The 24282-nt window shown below is 40.5% G+C and overlaps 1 protein-coding gene across 1 annotated transcript in view; it reads right to left on the reverse strand.

Annotated features, from left to right (window-relative positions):
- pde5ab (phosphodiesterase 5A, cGMP-specific, b) overlaps positions 1-2820 on the reverse strand; it is a 174574-nt gene extending 171754 nt beyond the window's left edge. The window contains exon 1 of the mRNA XM_081599054.1: positions 1660-2820. Within this exon, the coding sequence (XP_081455180.1) occupies positions 1660-1757 (98 nt within the window). The 5' untranslated portion in view covers positions 1758-2820. The remainder of the gene's footprint in view (positions 1-1659) is intronic.
- Between the last annotated feature and the right edge of the window lie 21462 nt (positions 2821-24282).

Genomic DNA, 24282 nt, shown 5'->3' on the forward strand with positions numbered 1-24282 from the left:
GGAAATAAATACTTTTTCAGAACTATTACTCCTTTTACATTTTTTAGTATTATATTGATTTCTATGTCATTTTCTATGAGAAACAAGGGGGTGTAAATTAGGGGTTCACCAACTGTAGTTCATTTATGGACAATCACTGATCTTTAAAAGGCCTGGCCTGTCAAAATATTGCACCAGAGTCTGTAAATTAGCAACAGTGGGGTGACTATTGTCAATCACATAGGTGCAGACGTGGCCTGGTGGGCAGGTCTGTCAGTCAGCCCTCTGTCACAGCAGAGCACAAGGGGACAGTGGCTGACTTTCAGAGCTTGGAGGAGGAAGTAAAGATAGATAGATAAGATCGGTTTCTCATGCAAGTATCGTCCGCTCATCCAAAATTAAGGAAGTGGGGGTCAATTTATCAGTGCATCCATAGTGTAAATAATATTCAGCTCATCTGTACATGCAAAACGATGTGTGTGGAGAGAGGGTGGGGTGACTACAGCTATATTTACACAGCAGGCAAATGCAACCCAAATCCGATATTTTTTCCCCAAACAAGACCCAAATCTCAATTTTTCACAACAGTCTGAACAGCTGCTATTTGGTTTGGTTTTGTGCTTTCTGGACAGTTATTTGCTTTGGTTTTTAACTTTTTAAAGCAAAGAAAAAATCCAATCTGTGCCACTTTCATAAGGGGTATTAAATCTGATATATTTCCAATAGTTTTCAAAGCTGCAGTCTGAACAGTGATGTCGCATTAATCTAACTTTTACATCGACATAAAACATGCATCATAATTAAGCACCAATATCCAGTAAATCCAGATGTCAGCAATGTTTGAAATTATATTAATGAAATTATAACATAAGTCCTGCGACCTGTCCAGGGTGAACCCCGCCTCTTGCCCAGAACGTTAGCTGGAGATAGACACCAGCAACCCTCCTGACCCCAGCAGGGACAAGGGTGTAAAGAAAATGGATGGATGGATGTATAACATAAGTCTGTGTCAGTTAAGTGCATCAAATCACAATATCTTATCAGACTCAGTCTGGTGGACTCCCTTTCTTCCAACAAAACAAAGCTCAATGCATCTATAGGAGGTGTGGCTGAATCAATACCTCTGGAATAAATGCCACTTGTCAAGGCTGCAGAGAACCTGCTGTGTGCAAACCTCTTGAAGCTAAAAAAAAAAAAAAGCAGTAGCTTTTAGGTCTCCAGGAAGACTGATCTGGAGTCTGTTCAAGAAGTAAACCGACTGACTTCCCAGCTCTTGGGGGGTCAATAACACATGGCTGTAGCTGAAGTGCAATACTTTCATTTATGATATTGGCCTTTATATGTAGGCTCGTATAATTATCACCAAGAACCGATCCAACACTAAGCAATGAAAAACAGTCCCTAACTGCAGTAAAAGTTAATGATTACAGTGCTGGAGGCGGCACTAAGAGGGGCAGCTGACTGTGAACTGGCTGGTGAATGTCAGAGTGAAGCCCAGTACACCTGAACATGGGGTTCCACGCCTGACACTGGGACTGCTTATACTATAGCCGCTCGTTAAATACAGGCAGGTAAACAGAGGAAATTAAACGGATTCGGAATGACAGTGAGGCTGTGAAGAATGTGAACAGCACGCAATTAAGTAACCCCTCCATTCTGTCAAGCGCTACGTATCTTTACCTTGATGCCTTCTTGACAAAGTATGAGTGGGTGAACTCCAAGTGGTCGTCCAGCCACGCTTCCATCCTCTCGTTTTCCGGGGAGTAGCGGTCCTCCATGGAGCTGAAATAACTACAGCAAGTCTTCTCCCGCTGAAAAGCTCCGATGTCTTACATCTGCGCGCGGTGGGCTGGTTGAAAGCGCGCAGGGCGATAAAGTATTAGGGGCGCGAGCGCAAATCCGCTCGCTGGCCGAAGGCACGGTCGGCCAGTAGCTGAGACTGCGCGCGGCGCTTCCTCGTTGCTGAATCGAGTCTGGGAGGACTGAGTAGAGCACGAGGGAGAGAGGCAGAGGGCAGTAAGTTGCCCTCTGACGGAGAGACCGTACAAACAACAGCCCCTACAGCAACAGAGCCTATAAACCAGTGGTCCCCAAACTACGGCCCGCGGGCCGCATCCGGCCCGCCTCCACATGTGGTCCGGCCCCCTGAACAATACCAGAGAGCATTCAGATTTTTTTCATATATTGTATTTTCCGGTTTATATGTGGATTTTTCTTCAACCACCAGGGGGCTCTTTAGCAGGAAGTGTGCCCTGTAAACTGGTGTTTTGTTTTGCATGGCTCATTGCTGCCATCTGTTGGACTTTTAGGGAACTGCTTGACTTTTATGTTATTTAATCAGTACGGTTGTTTGCTAACAGTAGAGCAGATGAACACACGTGTTTGTTATGAACGCCGCATTCCAGGTCGAATTCTTCGAAGCCTGTAAGTAGCAGCTTATACGCCAAAACGAGCCTTTATGTTAACATATGAGGAATTCATATGTTAAAGTTACTTTACTCAATGGGATATATACTAGTCAGTCCCAGTGACTGTTCCACTAACGGTTTTTGCCCATGTGCTTTCTGGGTAAAAATCAATCGAGAAACGCGCACCCCCCGCGCAATATCGACAGGTGTATAATAGTCACTAGACCAAGGGCGTTAATCCCATCTCATTATTGGGGGCGCCATAAACAGGGACATTTTTTAAGAGCAATTTGGGGGGGTTCGGCAAAGCTACAGTAAAATGTAATGTAAAATGTGGTTTAATTTTTTTGTGTGTTTGTTCAAGCTGCACCACCAAAAATAACAAGTAAGTAGCAATGTTTGGCTCAGAGTCACAGATCTAATCTCTGCTACACCTTTAAAAAAACTTAAGGCTCTAAATAAAAACAAGTTTTAATAAGTAACTCCACTTAATTAAATTCCTCATAAATATTGATTTATTGCAGTGGTTCTCAATACAAGTCATGTGGTATTTAAATTATAACTTAAGTTGCTTTAAACTTTTATTTTTGGGGGATTTTTTCATGTTACAACCTATAAATATGTAGGAATTGAATATTTGGGAAGTATCATAACTTAAACCAGAGTTTTCTAGAAAAATATTCAGATTTTATTTTGTGGTTTCAAAGGCTCTACGTTGAAGATGATAAGAAATAAAGATATACTTTTTTATTTTTTTACTGTCAGCTACAATAGCGCCTCTGCTCTCGGCTCCCATACAGAGCTGTCGGCTAGTGGTAACACTCAGCCGCTCCCTCCCTCTACTGGGGTGGCATGTGGTGGCAGTTGCCACCCCAAATAAGAGCCTCGCCACCCCTGTTTCCACCCCAGCTGCCGACTATGAATTCAATAAATAGTTATGGCAAATTGGACATTTAGCGCATGAATCTCTTTTTTCCGATAACATTGAATGCAACACAATGTAACCTGACACCCACTGCTAAGTAGCGGGAAGTGCAGAGAAGGACAAAGCACGAGGCAGCAGCATTGATGGATATATTACTGGACTGGACATTACTTGACTTATCGTGCGCCACACATGTGCCATGTCAGGAATATCGATGGTCAGGAAAATACCACACTTGCGCAAAGAATCTGAAAAAACGACGCAATGTTTAGCGGTTAATTCAACCCTATGACAGCCATAGATAACAAGGTTGAAGGGTTTCACATTCAACAGGTGAGGAAAAAGTTTTAATTTAGAGAAAATATTGAGAAAGTGAGCAGTGAGTTAGTTCTAGCCTAACTGTTGCTGGTCTGCTATTGACTTTGGCCATGTGCTGCGCAGTTCGGTGTGTTTTGGTTCCGTTAGCACTAAACTAAGACAACTTGCACACCAAGTCATCAGTAGAGCAGGTGTTTAAATCAGCTAATCAACCACCCGCGGTTCGCCTGACCGACCACAATATAGACCTAAAGCCTGACAACATAACGTAACAGACTGAATGTTCTGTTTTGGTGCTGATTCCCCTGATTGGTAATCTCTGCTCCTTCTGCTCGTTGAGCTGTTGTCTGTCGGTTGCCATGGAAACGGGTCTGCGTGTAGGGTAGAGCCGACACAGAGCGAGAAAAGGCTAAATAGAAGTGGTTTTGTCTAGTCTGGTTCTTCACCTGTTTATCAGCTTTATTGCATCTTTATTGCGGTGCACTGCAGCCGCTGCAATTCCTAAAAGTTAAACAAGCGACAAAAACTGAGCTAATCCACTCTGTTCATAAAACGTGGTGATATTTATAACAGTCATCAAACTACAGCTCCTACAGCATATTTAAAATAAAACGATTGACCAATATAAGGAAATTCGCCCCTTCTTGTATCTTGACAGAACTAACAGAAAATAAACTGTTTATAGATTTATATCACGGAGAATTTAGCCAGTTTTCTCATCTTTATTTTAAGTCAAATTTAATAGATATATCTGATAATAAATGATGGCGCTACTAATATTTTTGTGACAGATTTCTGCTCGACCTGCATTGGGGTAAAATGGTTGTCTGGACATAACTCAATGAATCACATAGCGATTAATAGGTGCTGTCCAATACAGAAATACATATCAATTACTGTATTGATATGTATTACTATATTACATAAAATTGTTTTTTCGTATGAAAGACGTAAAAATAATTAACTATACTATATTAAGAAATTGTATTTAAGCCTCAGTGCTACATGAAGCTCATTTTGAAACAATGCGAGTTAAAAACAATATTTTCCAACAAGTAAATTAAGTCTAATGTTAGGTCTATGTAAGCTAAAATGAGACACACACACATACACAATATATATATATATATATATATATATATATATATATATATATATATATATATATATATATATATATATATACATATATTAAGAGATGTGCCAATCAGGCTTTTTCCTGCCGATTCCGATCACATAATTATTATTTTTTTAATCATAAGCACCGTTGTAAAATGTAAAATGTGGTTTAATTTTTTTGTGTACCGTTACATTATGTGGAAAAAGGAACCATGAATTCACCTTAATTTAGACAAAAACTTGTTTTTAATAACTTCTTCCAAGAAAAAAACAAAACAGGCATTGTGTAAATTGTACTGCTATCAATAATACTATCTTTAACAGACTGATAACATATGGAGGCTCTGAAGAGGCTAAATAATGCAAAGAGCCAAAATAAAACCTCTCAACATTGCCAAAGAATTCAACTATAAAACGTTACACTCAAAGGCAAATACAGGTTCAATAAACAATCCTGAGTTACTGAATGAAAACTTCCTGATAGCATGGCGGCTAGCTGATTACTGCTAGTTCTGAGTGGCCGTTTCTGACTGAGCGGAGTAATTATGCAGAACAGGGAGGAGATCGATTATTTTTATAGAGATTATCTGCCTCATGTTAGGACAGCAAAAGTTTTAATATGTAAAATGTATTTTTTAAGTTATATGCTGCAGCTTTAAGCAGAGGTTTGGTGTGAGAGTCGCTCCGTCTGTGAAATATTACTACCTGTAGCGTAGCAGCGGTTCAACAGCGAGAGCAGAACCAGCGTCTTACATTGCAGCTCGAAGACTTAAATAATTTTCCAGGTTATTTGTTTAGCTTTCTGACCGTCATGCTAATCCAGGTGAGTGTTTGTAGCTGTGCGCTGCTTTACCTGCTATCTGATTGTCTTTTTTACTGCAGTGAGCCTCGATGTAGCCAAACTCCGTCAAGTATGGCATTGTTTTTATGTCGTATTAGCTTCGTTGTGTTGATGCATTTTGACCTGCTTCACCCCGAGGTAATTTTCCGCTGCAACATGCAAACTTCTCCATTCACTCAGTGCGTTATAGTTCCACACGACATCGCTTAGGATTTGTTGCTGCGCGTTTGCGCAGTGTGAAGGAAAGAGGAGACCAGCTGCACAGGCAGGCTGTGAAATGAGATGCAGGTGATCGGTTTATGTGATCGGCAACAAGAGACCGTGATCGGCGATCACAGATCATACACTTTTTCACGGAAATCGGCCGATTATGATCGGTGGTCAATCGATCGGCACACCTCTATATAGGCATATGCTGCCACCCCTGAAAAAATCCCTGCCCCCCTCTTGCCACCACATAGATATTTTTCTAGATCCGCCCCTGCCCGTGCTGCTCGAGTTTTCTGTATCTTTGTGGATTTTCATCATTAAAACCTCTTCATTATGTCATCCTGGGCTCGCCTGCATTTTCCTCACCACCAACCAACGCACATCATGACAGTAGGACCCGACCAGAAAGGTGAGGACGCAACAAGGGCCCGTGAGGCGTGGATCCAGCAGCAGCTGGAGTTGGCTCAAAGGGATCTCTACAAGAATGTAGAGATTGCCTTCTCCGCTGCTGCTGGAAGAACTGGGTCTCGCCTCCGACTTGGACTCACCCAAGAGATGGAGGCTGCGGTGGAGGTCCAAGGAGGAGTTTATTGGAGCAGCTTCTCCCAGCCCGACGCTTTGGAGGGGATCGCGGCTGGCGATTTTCCCTCCTGGAGCTGGACCACGCGGCTACTGCCGTCCTGAGCTGCCGGAGGTCCCGGCGCCTGGGCAGAACCCCTGATTCCTCCAGCTGCTGCCTGTTCCCGCGCCAAGGTGGCGCGCACCTCTACCGCTGCCACCAGTCTCTGCACCGAGGCAGCGTCTCTCCCTGCTGCCACAGGTCGTAGTGCCCGCTGCTGGTGAGCAGCCCCCCGAGTTTCCAGTGCCCGCTGCTGGTGAGCAGCCCCCCGAGTTTCCAGTGCCCGCTGCTGGTGAGCAGCCCCCCGAGTTTCCAGTGCCCGCTGCTGGTGAGCAGCCCCCCGAGTTTCCAGTGCCCGCTGCTGGTGAGCAGCCCCCCGAGTTTCCAGTGCCCGCTGCTGTGGAGCAGCTCTCAGAGTCTGCTGCTTCTCTGACTCCCTGTGCTCCGTCCGAGACTCCCTGTGCTCCTCCAGAACCAGCTCCGCCTCCGACTGCCACGCCCGCAGGACCCTCCTCTAGGGGTCCTCCTTCTGCGCCGTGGCTAGTCCCCGGACTATCCATGGCAGGTCCTGCCTTGGCTGTGGTTTTCTTTTTGTTTTGGACTGAGTTTGTCCTGTTTTGTCTCTGAACTCTTGCTCTCCACCCACCCTGGTTGGGTTGTTATTCTTTATTGTTTTCCTGGACTCTAGTTGTTGTCGATGTTACGTTTCTTATAAAAACCGCCATACCTGTAGAACAGGGGAGCCCAAAGTGGGTCGTTGAGGGCCAGCATCCTGCAAGTTTTTGTTCTCTCCCTGGTTTTACACACCTGCATCAAATGATGGCTCATTAATCAATCAATCAATCAATCAAATCTTATTTGTATAGCACATTTCAGCAGCAAGGCATTTCAAAGTGCTTCACATAATTAAAATAAAAATAGCATGTGACATTGAATAAACAGTGAGAGAGGGAATGAGATTTTAAGAAAGCATTTAAACAGAAACAGTGAGAAAGAGAAATAAAAAGAAATGAAAAAGTAAAGATAAAAACATTAAAGAGATAAAAAAAAACATCAAGAACATCAAAACCCGCACTCTAACCCCAATTTAGCCATAAGCAACTTTAAACAGGTGGGTTTTAAGTTGAGATTTAAAGGCAGTCAGTGTTTCAGCTGTTTTACAGTTTTCTGGAAGTTTGTTCCAAACTTGTGGTGCGTAGAAACTGAATGTTGCTTCTCCTCGTTTGGTTCTGGTTCTGGGGATGCAGAGCAGAACCAGAACCAGAAGATCTGAGGGGTCTAGACGGTTGGTACAGCAACAGCAGATCTTTAATGTATTGTGGTGCTAAACCGTTCAGTGATTTATAAACTAACATCAGTATTTTAAAGTCTATTCTCTGAGCTACAGGGAGCCAGAGGAGGGACTTTAAAACTGGTGTTACGTCTCTATGTTCCTAGTTTTAGTGAGAACAGCAGCAGCAGCTTCTGGATCAGCTGCAGCTGTTTGATTGATTCATTAGTCAGACCTGTGAAGACGCTGTTGCAGTAATCAATGCGGCTAAAGATAAACACATGGATGAGTTTCTCTAGATCGTGCTGAGACATCAGTCCTCTAATCCTGGAGATGTTCTTCAGGTGGTAGAAGGCCGACTTTGTGACTGTCTTAATGTGGCTCTGAAGGTTCAGGTCAGAGTCCATCACTACTCCCAGATTTCAGGCCTGATAGCTGGTTTTTAGTTGTTTTTAGTTGCTTATGGCTAAATTAGGGTTAGAGTGCGGGTTTTGATGTCTTCCATGTTTTTATGTCTTTAATGTTTTTAATTTCTTTTTATTTCTTTTCTACGTTTTAATGATGTAAAGCCCCCCGGAAAACGTCCCAGTTAAACGACGTTTAACTGGGACGTTTACGGGGTTTAGAGTCCCAGTTGACGGCATTCAACTAAAAACCTAGAGGTTGGAGTCCTTGTCAAACGGTGTTTTTGACTAAAGTCCCTGAGGGTTAGAGTCCCAGTTAAACGGCGTTTAACTGAAGTCCTAAAGGGGTGCGGGTTTTAATGTTTTTGTTTTCTTTCTTTCTCACTGTTTATTTAATATCACATGCTGTTTTTATTTTAATTATGTAAAGCACTTTGAAAGCCTTGCTGCTGAAATGTGCTATACAAATAAAATTTGATTGATTGATTGATTGATCGTGATGTAGAGCTGTGTATCATCTGCATAATTGTGGTAGCTAATCCTATGTCCTGTTATAACCTGAGCCAGTGGGAGCATATAAATATTGAAAAGAAGGGGTCCTAGGACTGAACCCTGGGGTACCCTGCATGTAACCTGGAAGGTCTATGGAGAACATTGACTTGCTGAGGAGGTTGTTACAACCACTAGGGAAAGAACTAAAACATGCAGGATGCCGGCCCTCGAGGACCGACTTTGGACACCCGCACTGTAGAAGTTTCATTTTGTGTGTTTTATTTCTCAGAAGTTTACGGTAAATAAAATTAGAAAAAATCTAGTTGTTATCACACTATGTCCAGAAAGAGGTGTTGTACTTGTTGCCGAACACAGCTTCGGTCTGCATCCAGCCTTATTCATGTGCTTTATTTAGGATGTATTCTGTGCAGTTTTCTAAAGAAGTATTAAAGTATTAAAAAGGTAGATTAGCTATAGGGACAAAATATCCCGACCAAATTTGTAGTCAAACAGTATTTGTAGTAATAGTGATGCTAATGTCTCGTTTACAGTTTGGTAAAGATATTAGAAACAGCAAAAGTCATTCATGTTAAAGTTTAACATAGCAGTTTAATTAAATAATGAATGTAAACATATGAGAAAAAAACACAAATGAAACTTGTACAGGCATGATGGATTTATAAGAAATCTACTGAGTAAGCAGTATGTGACGTAACATCAATATGCGCATTACCATAAGTCAGAGGTTCCCAAACTGTGGGGCGCGCCCCCTAGAGGGGGTGCCGTGCCATTGCAGGGGGGGCGCGGGAAGCCGTCTGGATGAAAAAAAAAAAAAACCTGAACGCTGTATGCGCTGGGTTTTTACCTTAGAATGGCCAAGTCACTGTTATTCCTATGTCAATTTGATACAGTATGGGCTTCCTACTTCCGCACTTCCCATATCTGTCTCCTCTGTCACTTTTATCAGCAGGTAAAACCGTTTAATCCGTTGTTAACATCTCTTAACCTGTTTTTCCGAGCCGCCTTTAAACGCAACATGAACGCTACAACGCTCGCGCTGGGTTAACACCTGTATGGCAGCGAAGGAGACCTGCTGCTGCTGTGTGGAGCTGTACAGGTGTTAGAATCATGGCAGCAAACGAGCAAAACACAAAGAACTTTTCACAGTTTTTCCCCCAAACTAAGACTGTTGAGTAAAGCTGTTGGATGCAGGTAATGCTAGCTAAAAGATAACTTGCTAATATCAATACATCACCTTAAGATTAACAAGTAGCCCATAGGCTACTGATGTTGTCTATGTTCAGCTACGTACATTCATTTTGCCCCCCAAAAAAGTCGATTTTATATTGATATTGTTTAAATACAAGGGTTTCTTTTATGATTTCTTTGGGGGGGACAATTCTAGACTTTTCTGAGATTGAGTGGGTCCAGACCCTCCCTTGCCCCCCGGGAGTTATGCCTATGCACTGGATTGCTCCCCAGTGGCGGACAAGATGAGCCACCCTCCCATTCTCCCATTCTCCTGAAAAATGCTGCATACACCACTGCTATCAGATGATCATGTTGCGTTCAACATCTTCTGCAAGTCATAAATGTCAGGAGGTGGGGGTTTGAGTGGTGAGGATTGACAGAACCAGGTTAATGCAATAACGATGGTTTTAATGAGGAAGTGTACAGAAATCCAGGCAGCACAGGTGAGCAGAGGCAAGGAGCTCAGACTCTGGTAGCAACTGGTAAACAGTACATGAAAGGAAAACAATGACGAGATATGACAGTAGAGACTAGGATACGACAAGGAGCAGGGAACACAGGTGGGATTAAATACACAAGGGGTAATCAGGGACCACAAGACAGCTGGGAGCAATCAAGGGCAGACTAAACAACACAGGAACTAGATTGACACACAGAAAACTAAATCCTCACAATAAATGTAAAACCCCAAAAATAATAAGATATTACATGTATCTTTTATTTATTTATATATATATAAATCCCCATAAACACTCCTAAACCTTGAGGACATCCTTCCCAGAAGAGCTGAAGCTGTTCTAGCTGCAAAGGTGGACCAACATCATATAGAGCCCTATGGATTAGGAATGGGATGTCACTAGTTATGCGTGAGCGTGCCATTGGCATGTTGGATACAGGGATGTCCACCAGAGCAGCTGCACAGCTCAGTATTTATCGGATCATAGGCCATTTGTGGCAAGAGTTAGTTTCCAACAGTCTGGCACTACTGCAAATCGACCTCATCCTCGACGGCCACATGTGACCACTCCACTACTAGATCGCCACATCCGGCTCATCCATCTGTGGGATCGGCTAAGACCAGTGACACACACAGCTGATGAGACTGTGTGTGTCGTCACCAGCTGTGTGTGTCGCTGGTCTTAGCCGACTGTCTGTAACTGCCTACGAGAAGCCAACTTGCATGCTCAGCAAATTCTTCAACCTGACCCCTATCGTGTTCAAAGGACTGTCAATCCACTACAAATGGCCATACCACGATGTTATCAATGCCGGTATGAAGATCAGTAATTACTGAAAATAAATTTTGATTTTTTTAATATATATATCGCATAACTCAAATGTTCATAAAACTCTTATATTTAATGTGGCGTTGTGGCGTTTATATTTTTGTTCAGTATGTGTATATATATATATATATATATATATATATATATATATATATATATATATATAAAATGAGGGTGTGCATGTGTACAGTCATGGCCAAAAGTTTTGAGAATGATTCAAATGTTAATATTTACAAAGTCTACTGCTTCAGTTTTTATAATGGCAATTTTCATAAACTCCAGAATGTTATAAAGAGTGATCAGCTTAACAGCAATTAATTGCAAAGTCAATATTTGCCTAGAAAATGAACTTTATCCCCCAAAACACATTTCCACTTCATTGCAGCCTTAAAAGGACCAGCTAACATGGTTTCAGCTCCATTAACACAGCTGTGGGTGTTGATGAGGACAGGGCTGGAGATCAATCTGTCATGATTAAGTAAGAATGACACCACTGGACACTTTAAAAAGAAGCTGGTTCTTGGCATCATTGTTCCTCTTCTGTGAACCATGGTTATCTCTAAAGAAACACCTGCAGTCATCATTGCACTGCACAAAAATGGCCTAACAGGGAAGAGCAGCTGGAAAGATTCACCTCAGTCAACAATCTATCACATCATCAAGAACTTCAAGGAGAGAGGTTCCATTGTTGCCAAAAAGGCTCCAGGGCGCCCAAGAAAGACCAGCAAGCGCCAGGACTGTCTCTTAAAAGTGTTTCAGCTGCGGGATCGGGCTACCAGCAGTGCAGAGCTTGCTCAGGAATGGCAGCAGGCAGGTGTGAGTGCATCTGCACGCACTGTGAGGCGGAGACTCTTGGAGCAAGGCCTGGTCTCAAGGAGGGCAGCAAAGAAGCCACTTCTCTCCAGAAAAAACATCGGGGACAGACTGATACTCTGCAAAAGGTACAAGGAGTGGACTGCTGAGGACTGGGGTAAAGTCATTTTCTCTGATGGATCCCCTTTCCGATTGTTTGGGACATCTGGAAAACAGCTTGTTAGGAGAAGACGAGGTGAGCGCTACCACCAGTCTTGTCTCATGCCAACTGTAAAGCATCCTGAAACCATTCATGTGTGACGTTGCTTCTCAGCCAAGGGAGTCAGCTCTCTCACAGTCTGGCCTAAAAACACAGCCATAAATAAAGAATGGTAGCAGAATGTCCTCCGAGAGCAACTTCTCCCATCCGTCCAAGAGCAGTTTGGTGATGAACAATGGCTTTTCCAGCATGATGGAGCACCTGGCCATAAAGCAAAGGTGATAACTAACTGGCTCAGGGAACAAAACATAGAGATTTTGGGTCCATGGCCTGGAAACTCCCCAGATCTTAATCCCATTGAAAACTTGTGGTCAATCATCAAGAGACGGGTGGACTAACAAAAACGTAGGAATTCTGATAAAATGCAAGCATTGATTGTGCAAGAATGGACTGGTATCAATCAGGATTTGGCCAGAAGTTGATTGAGAGCATGCCAGGGAGAATTGCAGAGGTCCTGAAGAAGAGGGGTCAACACTGCATATATTGACTTGCTGCATTAACTCATTCTGTCAATAAAAGCTTTTGTTACTCATAATATGATTGCAATTGAATTTCTGTATGTGATGAAAACATCTGACATACACACATGAAAACCAGAGGGCAGCAGATCATGTGAAAATATATTTGTGTCATTCTCAAAACTTTTGACCATGACTGTATGTGTGTAAAGTTGTTTGAAAGGAAGGCATTAAGAGCTGTGATGCTTCCAAATAAAATTAGGTTAGAGATTGGATGTCAGTTGGTTCTTTTTTTTCCTTTGAAAAAAACTCAGCAGTATGTTTCTTCACCATTAGAAAGCTGAAGGGAAATGTTTTAAATATCTTTCCATAGAGTTATAGTTCCCACATGTTCCCCTCAGGAAAGACTTATGAAGGTCATATATAAACTACAGTTTTTGAAAAATTCTTGTCATCTTTTATTAGGCTGATGTTATACAGAAATAACATCTCTGTGATGGTACTTCAATAAAGCATAATTGTTTCTTGTTTTCTTTTGCTATGTTGGAAGATAACATACAGAACATCTGTAAATTTTCATAGAATTTCATTGAATGCAGTTGGAGATTCCTGGGATTACTCCTAAATGTTAGGAGCAAAGTTTCTGATTTTTATATAAGAAAGTTACAGTAAAGTTTTCGTACGTTTTAAACACCAAGCGTATGAAATGAACACAATCATTTTGACACATTGTATTTCAAAAGACATTAGGACAGTGGTGTTTTCATGACATATAAGGAGTTAAATAATCCTAAAGGCAAGTCTGAAATAACAAAAATAAGCCCATCAGAATTTGTCGTTGTGATGAACCCAAAAGTTTTCTTCAACCAAATAAGATGAAGTGCAATTGAGAAACATGATTGTCTGGCCAGGATTCATGTCCAGCTAAAGAACAAGTTTACCTCTGTAAACATCAGAGCATGAAGATCTTACTAACTTCTATCATTAAGCTAAAGATAATCAGTAATAATGGTGCTTTGAGGTTTTTGTCATGCTAATTCCTATTTCACAAAAGTACAGACTTTTGTTTTCATTTGCCCTTTCCAACAAGCTGAAGGATGTCCTGATTATCAGGATGGTTCTTAAGAATCTTAAGAAATATTCCTGCTATGTGTGTTATGTTAAGAGTGATGTGGTCCACTCTGAAGGACGCTGGATCACTCCAATCTAGAATCGGGGATATTCAATTGAATGGTCTTGGTCTGATATCAAAGCATGTGTGGTGTTCCCTGAAGACAAAGGCAGCCTATTAAAGGTGACATGCAGCCAATCAGAGAGTGAGGTGATGGAAACTGAAGGGGAATCCAAAATAAACAGAAGACTAAACAACTGTCATGACACCAGAAAGTTTGGTGGATGTAGAAGTCGTCTTTGTATTGGTTATTTATTTTTTTAATTATTATTAAATATAGTCCACAAACTGTGACCATTAATTCTAACTAATCAGTCATGTTTGGTTTTGAGCAGGGCTGCTGTGGTCTGTTGTTCACTTTTAGAAGTGTTTTGAATGACATTTTAAAAATTAAGGGAGTTTTTAACCTTTTGCTGTGCACTTTATCAATAAACTGATTTGAAATCCACCATATCTATGGAACCATTTACTGAAGAAAGACCGTCTGAGTTCTAATGAACAATTAAAAAATAAATGTACTTAAAGTGTGGATGGCTTTCTCTGAGGTTCCTGTCCAGAGGGAAGTGATGATATGATATAGTTCTTGTTTTTTTAGATCTGATCCTAGCAAATTATGCCCATTAGTGGTAGTTTGGATGTATTAGAAATGTCTTCATTGCATTGCATTTTTAACTAAATGTAGACACTCGGCTGCCTTAATAAATACCGATAAAACGTGTTAACAAAATATATTTCTTAAGAAATAGGAAGTCAGGGTTCTAGTGATAAGGTCTGAATCTGCATTTGCTGCACAGGTTTCCAGTGTCCTCCAACAGGACACTTGAGCCCCCTTGGTGGTGTCACTTTACCGACAGATGGCGGCTGGTGTTTCCCAGGGGGGAATTCCTCCCCACCCCCCATCAAGTGTTCTACCCTACTCTGCTGGCAGAAACAGCCGAACAAAGACAACAGGGTTCTTATCAGAGATAAAGAGAGTGGGGCGATAAAAATGCTGCTTCATCTGATGATGTCATCATAGTCCTCTTCTATGTATAAAATGCAAGTCCTGGTAGCAGTTATGATCCATTGCATTTGTCAGGTTTCCCTTTTCTTTGTTTTTGTTTTTTCCACCTCACTTCAGTCTATCATTCTGCTCCCCGAACCAGCTATTATTCATTTCCTCATTTGTTCCTCCCCGCTCTCTTTCCTAGCTGCACCTGCTTACCTGTGATTAACTCTTCTGGTTCTTTTGTCATTTTCACTCCCTCCTCTGTGTATTTAAGTTCCCTCACTGTTTCATTGTCCTCTACTGGCTCCTTCAGTTGTTCCTTATTTGGCACCATGTTGTCCTGCATTTTAATCCATTGTAAATTTTTCACTTTTCTAAGTTATGAAATCTATGACAATTCCTTTTTCCTGTCTACATTTTGGTCTTGCCACAAACAGCCTACATAACAAAAACTTGTTTAAAAGCAAGAAATATGAAACAAACTACTCTTTTACAGCTTTTATGATTAGGTAAAAATTTTCAATATACACTAAATCACCTTAAAAATTGTGAAAATGCTAGTAATCATCTGAATTGTCAATTCAGGTGATTACTGAACTGCTACATATGCCATCCAGGAACTTCCATGCATTCCACTGTGATGTGATGTGACCGAGTGGAAGATAAATGATCCTTGGTTTTTAATAGTTTTAGACATAGGAAATTCAAACGTCTTTCCTGCATTTGTGTTTGACTTATGACCCACAACTTACTCCCTGTTCCATCTGTTGTCTTCCTTTGGCTTCATGGTACTGTATGTTATCTAATGTTCTCTAACAAACCTCTGAGCTCAGAAACAGAACAATCATACATATCTGGTCCCAAGGTGGTTTTTAGATGAGGATTGGGGTAGCAATCAGATCCAGGACGAAGTGGGAATAAGTGAGTTTAGTATATTTCAAACATACTTAAATTTGTGAAAGTACACTTTAAGTACACTAAGTATTAAGTGTACTACCTATAAGTATATCTGAAGTATACTAAAAATACACTTGTACCAATTTCGAAATTAGAACTTTAAACACACTTAAACATAAATGTACCAAAATACACTTTTAATATATTAAATAAAAGTATATTTTAAGTGAACAAAATATGAATGAATATGTATGAATTTTTAAGTGCCTACTATTTATTAAAATTGCATACAATAAAAAAAAGATAATCATGATGTAATTTTTAAGAAAGTACCCAATAAATATAATCAACGGCATTAGCTCCAGTTCACACTCCAGACCAGATGGTGGCGGTATTGCACACTTTCATTTATTTAAAAAATGCCACAAAGAGAAGAAAAAGCTTGAAAGCAGGGAAGATAAGCTGTTCAAATTCGCCATTTTTACTCGCATAATACTGCCTTAAAAGTAGAGAGGGCCTTGACAATAGTTACTAATTTTGGTAAATTCAAGCTGGTGACGTCCTAGTCCAAGTTAGACGACAACACAACGGGACAACAACCGATGGAAATGAAATGTGTGTCACAAAAGGAGCCCAGAGGGATGAAGGCTGCTAAGTGTTGCTAGCTGGTGGTAAGTTTGCTTATTAATTATCTTCATTTAATTACAAACAGTGCAGTAAAGATATATAACTTATGTTGGTTTCATAAATGATTATTTTATCAATTTTATTGTGACTTGTATGATTATTACTATAGCAATCATTCAGCTTCATGTTATAACTGCATTGAGGCTGTTTGTTGCGACTTATACTTTAATTCATAAACTTAACCTGGTTTTAATTAAGCTCCATAAGAGAAAGAGACTTTGATATTGTGAGGTTGTTGTTCTAACTCGTTCATCAATGTTTTTATCTTCAACATATGTTTGCAGTCTAACTAAGCAAATGAAGATGAAAGAGGAAACCAGAGAAATCAGGTGTTAGGAAACCTAAAGACTTTTCTGTCTCAGAAGAAGCTCTGACTCCACCAGATGACCAACCAGCTCTGAGGATGAACCTTCACATCATCTTCATGGTGTAAGTTTGTTTTTGTTTTTTCAATGAGGAGCTAGCTACATTTCATTTTCAACAACAGAAACTGCTGTTACCAACACCAAGTGCTTAATAAACATGATTTGGTTTAAAGATAACTGGACAGAATTTCCCCCCTTGTTAATCTAACATTTCTCTTTCATACATTTTATTTGTTGTTGGCTTTCAGGGCCCTGTGATGGACTGGTGACCTGTCCATGGTGAACCCTGCCTCTCATCTGATGGCTGCTGGAGTTGGGCACCACCATCCCCCCCTCACCACCCTACAAGGATCAGTGTGTTCAGATCATGGATGGAAAGATTTTAAGGTAGTTTGTCTCTGTTATGGAAATTTCATTATCAAGGAATGAGAATCTGTTTCAATAATAAGAGAAAGATTAATCTTTGTCTTTAAGTTTCTTTATTCGAAGGCAAAAGCGTTCGAAGACCCTTCTCACTGAGCACAGTCAGTAGAAGGGCCCTGAGCAACACACATCACATCGTTATATAGTCACAGCAAGACAAAGACCCTCCCAAAGTCTGATGTTATCTCTACTGCCAGATGGCCACATAAACACCCTGACCCCCTCCTCATGAACTATCTCTCACCTCTTGGAGGAGATGATTTTATGGCAGGAAAGATAGCTGATAAGGTTTTCAGGAGGAACTTCTAACACTTCTTTGTCAGTTCATGGGTTCAGGTCAAACAGGGTACAAACTACATTCCACACATCAGTCCTTTAAGACAACTATCAGATCAAGCATTTTACCCAAGATGTCTTCAGGTCTCTTCTGCTATCACAGCTGTAGAAACATCTAAACATTATCTGCAAACTTATTTAATGGACAAACACATCTTGCAGAAATACAAAAACAAAGCAGATATTATCAGTAAATAAATGGTAAAAAGTATCATCAGTTCCTTCAGGAATGAAATAAGACTGAAAACGAAATTTTCTATTACATCTCCTTAAGTACACACTTAAAACAGCTTCACAGTTAATGCCAACATCAACTGATTCTATGATATTGCTGACTATTTTTTTCTATTTCTAACAAACAGGCAAAGAAGACACCCAGAAATGTTTTTCCACCCCAGGCATCTGGTCCCAATCATCATCAGTTCTTATGATGTCACATCAGTGGTGGGAAGTAACGAAGTACAAGTACTTCGTTACTGTACTTAAGTACATTTTTCCGTGTATCTGTACTTTACTTAAGTAGATTTAATAATGGGCACTTTCTACTTTTACTCCACTACATTTTACAGTAAGTATCTGTACTTTCTACTTCACTACATTTCTACAAAGCTGTCCGTTACTCGTTACATCCAAGTTGCATTGAGTTTTTTTTCGTTAAAATGTGAAGTTCAGGGATTTAAGGTGGCGCCGTAAAATCCATTCAATAACGTGACTTAGTGTCTGTTGTCACCCATCGCCTCCACCTTTACTCGCACGCGGAGCTCTAAGAAATGTGCTGTGGTTTTCTCTGAGCGGGAGAAGATGTCTGTTTAATCAATAATAGCTGCATAAATCATAATATATGGTGACATGTAAAATCAGCAGCGCTTCGCTTTCACAGACGGTGGGACTTCGTCCAACTTTTAGCGTCACTTCGAAGGAAAGCTTAAAGAAAGGTAAGATTTGTGGACGCGATGCTAGCTGTACAGAGACACATGTTGCATCTGATGAAAAAAAGTTGTCACTCATGCGCTGAAATATTGTGTGGAGGTTTTGACTGAGGTGTCGCAAATATGGGACAACGCTGGTACCAAAGTCTGCAATATAGTGATATAACATTCAGGAACGATCCGATTCTTCTGGACGGATCTTTACTAAGTCCTAAGGACTGAAGCCTCACTTAGAGCCGTTCTTTGTTCTTGTGTACACTGCGGTAGCTATATATATACACACACATACACACATTTATTTAATCGCTGAGTAAGTAAAAGTTGAAGGTATGAACACAGAGCATGCTCATTGATTGATTTCGTCTCCTGTCATGGTGGCAAACATCGCAGTGGGAGGGAGGATGAGAACACGGTGCTCCTTCTGCTTGGTAACTTGATGCGCCATTGTACAGTTGAACATTATTTACCGTTAATTGCGATGTTTCAGTTGTGGTTTCTGACATGGGCAATATGGGCAACCGCCCAGGGCGTTATTTTTCTAGGGATAGCAGGAGACCTCTGCGGATTGTAGCACAGCGATGAAAGCAAAACAGAATGAAATGAGTTTTAATTGATACTGGTTAAATATATTTCAGCTCTAAGTATTTAATATCTAGGTGTTTTTATGGGAATGTGGATCTTTCAGATCAATCTGAGAACCAATTTTGATAGGTAAACTTAATTTTATTGTGTCACGTAGCACAGGGTGCTGGTCTTGGTCTCGGGTTCGGTGGTCTTGACTACAACTCTGCTACATGGCTCCTTGGTTGCATGTCCTCCCCCTGCACACCTTCTTTCCATCCCCCTTCAGTTGGATTTCTTTCTAAATAAATGTCACTAATAAAGTTCATGCTATGTTAGGACAGGAGACAAGATGTTTCCATCCCTGAAATTATGATTCATAGAATCACATATTTAGGTCTAAACTGTTAGAGAATAAACACAGTAAGAACACGTTTAATCTGTGGTAGTGTTCATTAAAATGGCACATTTCTGATATATTAAAATTAAATACGATCGGTTCACTTAATGATATTAGCGATTGGGTAATGCATTCAGCAAGTACTTTTACTTTTAATACTTAAGTATTTTTAAAAGCCAGTACTTTTTTACTTTTACTTAAGTAAAATGTTAATGTGGTACTTTGACTTTTACTTGAGTACATTTTTGACTGTGTATTTGTACTTTTACTTAAGTAAATTTTTTGAGTACTTTCTCCACCACTGTGTCACATACACAGCGAGTCCACAACGTCTTAAAATTGTAAGTATTATTTTTTTATTTGCCATTTTTCGGTCTTCTTTAAAATAAAAATGCTTTCTCTGTTTAATTGCTCTATTGTTCTTTTTTGTAGGTTTCTGTAAGGTGCAGTGAACGAGAATGTTCTATCGTTGATCCTCACTTTCATGTTTTATTGTCACACTTAAATTTTCATGTTCATGTGTTCACTTTTGATGTGTAAACTGATAATTTATGTAAAGTTCATAAAGTTGTGAGTAAAATTGGACAATTTTAAAATGTCGGTAATAAAACAAAATATTTGAATTACCTTGGGCATCTTGTGTAATTAATCTATCCATGTAATTGTAGCCTAAAACAATGTAAGTACTGTAGTGTAGTTATGCATGTAATGTACAAAGTATGAATAAATACTTATGAGTAATTAAAATTGTACTTTATTAGCAATAGCAGTAAATGAAAAATAAAAATTAAGTGTAATTTAAATACATTACTTATATATTAGTAGTATATTTAAAATATATTAAAAGGGTATTTTTAATATAATTCTATGACAAAATTAGTACACTCAATATAAAAATGAAGCTGTTGAATATTACATTTAAAAGTATACTTTAAGTATACTAAGTACAACTTGAAGTTGTTCCAAAAAAGTATGGTGAAGTATACTAAGTATACAAAAAGTTGTAATTTTATACAACTTAAGTACTACTAAAGTATACTAAGTACAAAATTAGTTGTTCCAAAATAGTACAGTTTAAGTACATCAAAGCATGTTAAAATTTAGTATACTAAAGCATACTTTTTATTTACTTGGGGATGTTAACTGATTTCTTGTGAGAACAAGAAATAAAGCTAAAAAACTCAGGTAATCAACAAGCACTAGACACAGACAACTACAGACTATGACAAGGATCCAGCAGGGAAACTACTTCTTCTTCTATAGGATTTTCTAGCAGTTTACATACTTTGTGTATTACTGCCATCAACTGGACGGAGATGTAATTCAGAAATGCATTTTTTCCTATATATCTACAAGCCTTAAAATAACTATGTTATATACATACCTATACACTCACACACACACATATTAAATCCTCTCAGCTAATTTTGTAGCTGAGATATTTAATGAGTGCTTGAATTATATGTGAGTGATGCTTCCCTAATAAATTAGACATAGTGACTGAAATCCCCATTACCCTTTCCAATTCTTTCCTCGCTCTTATATATTTTCTACAATAAATCGACGCATGTTCTACTCCTTCTGTTTCCCTGCAATAAGAACCATCCTGATGGATGTTTCCCTATTATTTTAAGCCACTATTTAAGCTAGTATGCCCAATCCTCAACCTGTTAATCCATATTTCATCTCTCCTATTCATTATATTATTATTTCTTATGATTACCTCCTTCTGTATTTTATGTAAATACCTTCCTCTTTCTTCTAAATTCCATCTCTCCTGCCATATATTATTTATTTTATCTTAAATTACTTTTATTTCTGCTCTACTTAGTGGAACATTATATTCAATTTATCTTGCCTTAATTGCTTCTTTAGCCAACTTATCTACTTTTTCATTACCTACAATTCCATTATGTGCTGGAAACCCATGTGAATTGAATACTATCTTTTGTTGCTTTATACCATATATCAAATAACTAACTTCATCTAAAAGATCTTGACAGCTTTCAGATTTTCCACTTATAATACTAGTTAAACAAGACATTGAATCTGAACGGATAACCACCTTCACCTCCACCACCCATTGCAATGCCAAAAATAATTGCCAACATCTCTGCTGAAATTTTTTTTATAAATTATCTGCTGTTCTTTTTATAAAAACTTTTTGTTTAGGAATATTCATCCATCCATCCATCCATTTTCTGTACACTCTTGTCCCTTAGTGGGGTTGGGAGGGTTGCTGGTGCCTATCTCCAAGCTAACGTTCCGGGCGAGAGGCGGGGTACACCCTGGCAACGTTTAGGAATATATGCTGCTAAAACTTGTAAAACTTTTTTTTTTTAGGTAAACAATTGTAATTTTCTCCAAATACGAAGTTGTTATTTGAAAAATACATCAGTAGTATTGTTCTTTAGGGGTCACAATATCTTTTTTTCCTGCAAGAGTCGTCTACAGTAGAAGGAGGGTCAGGGTTGGTTGGCATGCTTTTTTGTCTGTCGGCCATTTTGGATTTAACAAAAATAATTTCTTGCATTTGCAGCTGATGGCCAGTAGTTGAGAGTGTATTTTATGATGCATTAGTGTCCACTTCAGTGGTCTGTGTGCATATATAACATAAACATCCACAATAAGCACAAGAAAATGGCTTTAGTGAACACTATGCATGAAAGGTTTAATTACAGTTATACACCATGCTATATTATTTATCCCCAAATAATCTGCATAGATATTCCTTTCCAGGGGCGGATCTAGCAGGGTGGCAAGGATGGCAGTTGCCACCCCAAACGAGAGCCTCGCCACCCCTGTTTCCACCCCAGCTAGAGACAATGCATTCAATAAATAGTTATGGCAAATCGGACATTAAGCGCATGAAACTTTTTTTTCCCCGACAACATTGAATGCAACACAATGTAACCTGATACCTACTGCTAAGTAGCGGGAAGTGCCAGAGAAGGACAGAGCGTGAGGCAGCAGCATTGATAGATGTATACATTACTGGACTGGACATTATGTGATTTATCGTAAGTCACACATGCGGCATTGCTGTCCATTGAGTCAGGAATATTGGTGGTCAGGAAAATACTACAATCACGCAAATAATTAGAACGGACGCAATGTTTAGTAGTTAATTCGACCATAGATAATGGTAATAAGGGCTTTGTGGCGGATACAATGTATATATTGTGGTGGATACAATGTATATATTTCACACCAGAATGTATGCTTTTATTTTGAAGAAGAGAAGGTGAGGTGTGAAGTGACCAACGGTTGTGATTCATTCCATTTTTGGTTTTTTGTTGGAAGACATTGAGAATTAAACAAGACTCAAATCTTTTTCGTCTTTTTCTGCTGACTTCCACATTGGTGACCCCGAACATCTGCAAACATCTGGACATGTTTTTTAACGAAATCTCACCAGATGCTAACGCCGCTTCTCCGCCAGCTGTGGTTTCGGACCCAGTTTCTTGCCAGGCGGCCGTTGCTCCAACTGCCGCTTCTGTTTTTGCTGCCGTTATCAAGCTCCCAGAGTTCTGGCAACACGATCCAGAACCATGGTTCCAACATGTGGAAGCCCAGTTCCATCTCCGTGGGATAACCACAGATGAGACCAAGTATTTCCATGTAGTTGCTGCGTTGGATTCCGTTTCAACACGCCGTCTGACGGGTCTGCTGAGGAACCCACCAACCGCTAACAAATACGGCGCTCTCAAGGAGAATCTGCTTCGGCTCTACCAACTGTCAGACGTGGAGTGGGCCGATCGCTTGCTCTCTCTGAATGGCTTGGGGGATCGCAAACCCTCCGAGCTGATGGAGAACATGCTGGCATTACTTGGCTCGGGAGATGTTTCTTTCCTTTTTACACATCTGTTTCTGCACCAGCTTCCCCCACCTGTTCGCACCGCGCTGGCCAGCTCCCCGCTGATCCGGACCAAGGATTATCGCTCCCTGGCTGAAGAAGCGGACCGGATTTTGTTGGCTTCCAGGCACTACAGTGTGAATGCACTTCTACCAGTTGTGACACAAGGAGAGTCGGAGCCTTTTGATGCCGTGGCTGCGGTGACAGAGCGACGACGTTCTCTGTTTCTACCATCGCCGGTTCGGAGTGAAGGTGAAGCGCTGCATTCCTCCGTGTTCGTTCGTGCGTCAGGGAAACGATAGAGTCGGCGCTCGCTAGCAGCTGTGTGTGCCGGCAGCTCGGACAAGCTGCTTTTCATCATAGATGAGGTCTCGGGACGGCGTTTCCTGGTGGACTCAGGTGCACAGCGGAGCATCATACCAGTTTCGGCAGCGGACGTTTTGTGCCACTGGACGCGGCTAACGGCACCCCGATTCGCACTTTTGGCTCGAGGTTGGTGACTCTGTGTTTCAACGGACGTCAGTTTCAGTGGGACTTTCTGATAGCTTCTGTATCTTTACCTATTTTGGGTGCAGATTTTTTGTGTGCTTTTAGGTTATTGGTGCATGTTGCTAATAGATGCTTCATAGATGCTGTGTCTTTTGATACATACCCCTGTAAACTTGGCGGTCCCAGCCAACGACCTCTCGCCAACATGCTTGCCACAGGTGATAAGTATCAGCGTCTGTTAGCAGAGTTCCCATCTTTAACGATTCCCACAATTTCTGCTACCGTGGCTAAGCATGGAGTGGAGCATTGTATAACTACAGTCGGTCCACCGGTTTTTGCGCGATCGCGCCGCTTAGACACCGCTAAGTTAGCGATAGCAAAAGAGGAGTTTGCAAACATGGATCGTTTTGGCATTGTATGGCGCTCCAAAAGTCCATGGGCATCTCTGTTGCACATGGTTCCCAAAGCAAACGGGGGTTGGCGACCCTGTGGGGATTTTCGGCGCCTTAACAACGCAACCAGTAATGA

Source organism: Poecilia reticulata, chromosome 18 (genome assembly GCF_904066995.2).
Source record: "Poecilia reticulata chromosome 18, P_reticulata-male-v2, whole genome shotgun sequence".
Taxonomy (NCBI): domain Eukaryota; kingdom Metazoa; phylum Chordata; class Actinopteri; order Cyprinodontiformes; family Poeciliidae; genus Poecilia; species Poecilia reticulata.